The sequence below is a fragment of the Oreochromis niloticus genome, unplaced genomic scaffold, assembly GCF_001858045.2.
Source record: "Oreochromis niloticus isolate F11D_XX unplaced genomic scaffold, O_niloticus_UMD_NMBU tig00007225_pilon, whole genome shotgun sequence".
Taxonomy (NCBI): Eukaryota; Metazoa; Chordata; class Actinopteri; order Cichliformes; family Cichlidae; genus Oreochromis; species Oreochromis niloticus.
The window spans coordinates 12,676-18,574 of NW_020328432.1; the positions used below are offsets into that span (position 1 = coordinate 12,676).

The window sequence follows — 5,899 nt, forward strand, 5'->3', positions numbered from 1 at the left end:
TATTTGTTTCGAATTCAATTCAGCTGCTAAAGAAAATTGCTAAAGTTTTCTATAACCAAGAGTCTTTGACTGGATACTGAAATGAGCTCCTTTGTGGTTTAAGTATAACTAACAGATCTTTGTAATTATTTTGTCTGAATTATTGGTCAGACATAACCTCTGCAGACTACAAGTTGTATAGTGGGAATAAATATTTCACAACACACAGTTTGCTGCTGGTTCAGTCAAGGTTGTTTGAAGATAGATCAAACCTGCAGCTTCAGAATCTAGTGCAAAAAAGACAACACAAAGCGGAGCCGCCGAAGTGTGAAAATGTTTCACTCAGTACAGTGCGCTCCAGCTGTGAGGCTCCAGCTGCTGTTATGCAGCTGATGAATTGGTAATTGTGCACTGACTGGTCCTGGTATTCTCCTAACCCCAAAGCTGTTGCTGCTGAGAAAAATGTAATTTACACAGCTGGAGAAGCAATGTACCTCCCCACTCTGCTTTTTCTGATTTCACAGTAGTCCCAGTATCTCCCAGTCATTCTCACACATCTCCATAATGATGTTGGTGGTACAGGACCACTGTTTTATCTACTCAGATAATCACTATCAGACACGTAGTAGTAAACAAAATCAAACATCAACATTTTTATGTATTTCAAGATTTTTATTAATTGTATTGTAATGGCTGATGGATGGTGAAGAATTTGCAATATAACTGTTGTTGTGAATTTTTTCACAACAACAGTTATATTTTCACAACAACAGTTGTGAATATTTTCACAACTGTTGTTGTGAAAAAAAACCCCCCAACAATCAAATGATCCCCTATGAGCAAGCACATGGCGACAGTGGGAAGGAAAAACTCCCTTTGAACAGGAAGAAACCTCCAGCAGATCCAGGCTCAGGGAGGGGCGGCTATCTGCTGCAACCGGTTAGAGGGTGTGTTTTTATATTTTACTGCTGTTAATATTTCCATGTCTGTAATAAGCGTGATAAGCAAGGTGCAAGAACCCTGTCTTAATTTGTAATAATGGGGGCACACAGTGTTTTCTGTGGTTTAATAGGAAGAGGAGGCGGGGGTGGGAGTAAATTTTTATTTGTGTTTATGTCCCACGTCTCTAATAAGCGTGGTGCGTAAAGTGCAACAACCTTGTATTGGTTTTTAATAATGGGGGCACGCTGTGTTTTCTGTGGTTTCTCAGACAGGGGGGGGGGTGTGGGAATGAGTTTTTTAGCATTAGCTGGCGAGTCTTTCGCTACAGACACAAGCCTGTTTGTTTTATTAATTGTTGGCAGCCGAACTCGTCCGTTTTAGGTGTTGTTTGTTCTGAGCTGCTGCGTTGCTGACAACGGAAGAAACGAACCCGACCAGTACAAGTTTGCAGGAATGCTTCTTTTGCTTTGGTTGAAAGTCATCTGAACCTTCCTTTTCTAAAACCACACTATGTTTCTTCCCCTCTGTTCTGTCTAAAACTGGGATGTTTTTACGAGCGGCTTTGAGAAGTTCCAGCTCCATATCGCGAAGACGGCGTTCGTTCTCGGTGGCCTGACGTCGTTGCTTTAACAAATGCTGTGTTTCAATTTCTTTCTCAGTTCAGCCAAAGCACGTTTTTCTTTGACTGTCTCGTTATTATATTGGCAAAGTTCAATGCATTTTTCACGCCTTTTTGCGCCTCTTCCATATGCTTTGCCAATAATATCACGTCAGCCTTCCTGCCGGCCTCTCTCCACTCCCGACTTTCCTTTGTTCCTCCTGCATTATCTCTTTCTTTAGCCTGATTGCGTCCTCCCAGCTGTTGTGGAGTGACTTAAACCTGGCTTTTCTTAGAATATCGTTGTGCTGATTATTTTGAATTAATATGTCGGATATATTCATTCCCTCTCTAATTTTTAGTTCTTTCTCTTTTTGAGCTCTGAATTTTTAAGCTCTGCCAGTACTTGTTTGGCATTTGAACTGAGGACGTTTGGAGGGCCTTGTTGAAGTTTGGACCATGGCGATCATTAGCTCTAGCATAAATGTGAGACATATTTAATAAAGGTTGACTTTCACTGGTATTTTAGACTTTCAGCGGTATTTTAGACGGAACAACTTTGTAGTTCACTTGTGTAGAGAGTATAGCGTCGCTAAGGCTCTATTTAAGCCCTTGGTTTGGAAGCTCCTTTGAAGTTCCTTTATTGTGACGTTGCAAAGGCCTTTGAGCTGAGCGTAAGCCCCGCCCCTTGTGCTGTTAATTAGCAGCAGGTGCAACGTCTCTGTTCACACCAAACGCCATAGGCTGTATCCAATGTTCCCTCTAAGCTGCGCAGTGCGCTGGCACGGTCTCTGCGCACAGAAAATCTGCGTTGCGCACAAAGAAAAAATCTAACTTGAATTGAAATTAAAAGCGTTATTTTTCAGTCATACGTCGTTGTTATTCCTGCTAGCAGTATAGTTTTGTTTCCGTTGCAAATAAATAAATACATACATAATAAAATTTCATCCCTCCCCAAACACCCCCAACACTGAACTAACAACTGAACCTTATAGAGTCCAGTGCTAAATACCCCTAATGAGTGTAAAACCAACACACTGTCTTCAACACCTTTCCAGTTTTCACGCATTAAAGCTACTCTCTTGAGCAGGAGAATGACTTTGTTTTAGTTACAAAGAGGCATATCAGGGGTACTTCCCAAAGTAGGAACATGTGCTCTAAAAACTAAGTACTGTAAAAAAACAAAAAAACAAACAACTACTGATATATACAAGTCAAATCTAATAATAATTGCTAGAAATACGACGATTTGCTTTTTCTGTATTATAAAATTTAAAAAAAAACTCACTGGAAGCTACTGTTACGACCCGTCTAGGGCCAGGCAATAACATGAACGAGGCACTCGCTCCCCCCAAGACCCAAGCAGCCACAGGAAACAAATCCGTTCGTTATATTGTGATTTATTTACAAGGTGGAAGAAAGAAGAGGAACAACAGAACGGGAGTGTCAACACTTCAGGGCGAGCCAAGGCCAAAATAATAAACAAAACAAATCTACACAAATCCCGCACCCCTGACCTTACCAAAATAAAGTCAAAAATAAAGACAGAGTCTGACCTCCTTAACTAATTCAAAACAGGAGAAAACGGGTGATCAAAAGAAACGGCAGCTCACCCTACCCACTCCACTTCCACAACTTTTCAGACAACACTGCAGCCAACGACTGCCACAGGTACACTGCTGGGTGCTGAGGGGAAACGCGAGGACCTCTCCAGCCGTAGCACTCCAGCCTCCTTTTAATGGGCGGGTCCTCCAGCTGGAACCAGTCGCGTCAGGGCGGTGTATCCACGCACCAATCGGAGCAGAGCCCTGGCACAGCTGAATTAACATAAACAAATATTACCTGCCCAGAACAAACACATGAAAATACAAGTTCGTAACACCCCCTTCCATAAGAATTAAACAACCCTCCTATTGTTTAATTTCCAAACTAAGAGACAGGGCATCAGCGATAACATTTTCCGTCCCTTTCTTATGTTTGATTTGCAGATTAAAATCTTGCAAAAGAAGGGACCAACGCATAAGTCTCTGATTTGAGTTTTGCATCTGGGAGAGAAACACCAATGGGTTGTGGTCAGTGAATACTTGAACAGGTATAGAGCTGGATCCAATATACACCTCGAAATGCTGCAGGGCTAACAACAAAGCAAGGGCTTCCTTTTCAATAGTGACCGAATGCTTATGAGGATCGATTTGCTCTGAGGGTGTGTGACAGGCTGCGTTATGTGTTTTAGGATAAACGATAATGAGGGAGTGGCAGAGATGTTAATTGACTCCCTGGGTGCAAATATTGTGAATGCAACGGACTCCAAGGGCAGGTAAGAGATGCAGACAGACTTAACATCTTGTGTGGAAGGGGTTTTTTTTTTTGTATTTGTTCTTAGTGAGCAGGAACGTATTTACAATAACTGTGTTGATGTTGATGCAGGACTCCTCTTCATGCTGCAGCTTTTTCTGACCATGTGGAGTGCGTTTCCCTTCTTCTGAGCCATGGAGCTCAGGCAAATGTTGTTGACACCCACATGCACAGAACACCACTGATGATGGTAGCTCTAAATGGACAGACCAATGCTGTGGGTCAGTACACTAACTGATCCTGGGATAAACTTGTGGAAATAATGGTCCCTGATTTCTTAACCTTTCACTTGTATTTATCTCCACTGTTGTGTTGTGTTACAGAGGTGATGGTGAGCGGTGCTAAGGCAGACTTGGCACTGCAAGATGCAGACAGGAACACAGCATTGCATTTGGCTTGCAGCAAGGTAAGGGCTATTCAGAGACAGGAAATGTTCTTTAGTCATTCAGTATTAAAATTTAAAGTTGAAAGTAGTTACAATTCAGATTTTATATTTTTGCAATGTGTGGGACGTGTATGTTTGGCCCTGGCCCTTGGAACATTTATGTATCACTTTGGACACATCTGGCAGACACATTTAACCACATCATCACATGTTTCACTTGCATCACTAAAGGCACAATTTGGAGAATGTCATATTATGTGAACAATAATATTTGCCACACACACACGCACTGGTCCGTAACTGTCACACAAAGAGCTTTTAAAGCTTTGCGCGAGATTAACGTTTATGTGAAGCTCAGAACGTCATCTCTTTAACATACTGACAAAGGCAGGATTGTTGCACATCTCATGTGGTCACTGCAGATGACTTTGGTACTCTCTGTTCTTCTCAGGGTCACGAGACAAGTGCCTTGTTGATTCTGGAGAAAATCAGCGACAGGAATCTCATTAACTGCACCAACGCTGCTCTGCAGACGTATGTAGAACCTGAAGGTTGCACCTACTGTAAACAGTAGGATAACCTGCAAAACCCACTGTGAACTTACTGTAACACTCTTCTACCTGCAGGCCCTTGCATGTAGCAGCCAGGAAGGGATTGACAGTGGTGGTCCAGGAGCTGCTGGTGAAAGGAGCCAGTGTGTTAGCTGTGGATGAGAATGGTCAGCTTTCATCTCACTGTACTCACACATACTCTTCAGGTGTAATTCTAATGTGTACTATGAACCCTTTTCCTCCTTTTATTCCCAGGTTACACTCCAGCTTTGGCTTGTGCTCCCAATCGGGATGTAGCTGACTGCTTGGCCCTCATCCTCAACTCAATGATGCCCACCTCACCCATGGTCACCATAGCAGCTTTGCCCACTCTCTCGCTTACTCAAACAGTCATCAACCACCACCCTATCTCAAACCACATTTCCAAAGGTGTGGCCTTTGATACTCCAGCCCCACTGAGACCTGACCACGCCTCCTACTGCAGGCCAGAACGCCTGCTGTCCTCTGTCTCCGGAGATGATGAAATGAATGACTCAGATTCAGAAACGTACTGAGGACTAGTGGAACCTCAATACTGGCAGGTTAGCCAGCCACTCAGGAGCCTTAATAGATCACTGACAAAAGCTTGACAGGGCAGTAAATACAAGCAGAGTATTCTTAGGTAAGTCTCTTCAAATCTAAAAATAATCCTCGTCTGAACCACATGCTTGCTTCCTTCAGGTGCATACACAGTGGAAAAGATGCACTAATGTAATAATTTGGTAAATAAAGAATAATTTGCCACTTTTTTTTTTCCACGGCATCACTGTACGATCAGTAACATGGTCAGCGTCCTTTTCAATGTAAAGCAGTGGTTTTATTTTACGTTGAACTCTTTCTGTTTGAGGATACAGTTTTAAATCTTTTCAAAGATTTTTCATTCACATTTACTAATGGAGCATCTGGTGAAGAAAAGCTCAGAGGACTGCTTTTTTTTTCTTTGTTAAGATACAGAAACTGAGGGACAATCTTATGGGACCAGCTGAAGAAGCGTTTTCCCTACTGTACTTGAGATTTTATTCAGAGTTCTTTGAGCTTTCACAGCAGCCA

At 42.4% G+C, this 5,899-nt stretch overlaps 1 protein-coding gene across 2 annotated transcripts; it reads left to right on the plus strand.

Moving 5' to 3' along the window:
• The first annotated feature begins 3,694 nt into the window (after window positions 1-3,694).
• LOC109198460 (serine/threonine-protein phosphatase 6 regulatory ankyrin repeat subunit A-like) lies at window positions 3,695-5,512 on the plus strand. Of its 2 annotated transcripts, none has more exons than XM_019353923.2 (6): window positions 3,695-3,836; window positions 3,947-4,095; window positions 4,198-4,280; window positions 4,711-4,793; window positions 4,886-4,977; window positions 5,066-5,512. In XM_019353923.2, the coding sequence occupies exons 1-6, from the start codon at window positions 3,742-3,744 to the stop codon at window positions 5,362-5,364; spliced, it is 801 nt and encodes a 266-aa protein (XP_019209468.2). In that variant the 5' UTR covers window positions 3,695-3,741; the 3' UTR covers window positions 5,365-5,512. The 2 variants fall into 2 exon arrangements, with proteins under 2 accessions (XP_019209468.2, XP_025760593.1); XM_025904808.1 differs by having other exon boundaries at window positions 3,752-3,836; window positions 3,967-4,095.
• The last annotated feature ends 387 nt before the right edge of the window (window positions 5,513-5,899 follow it).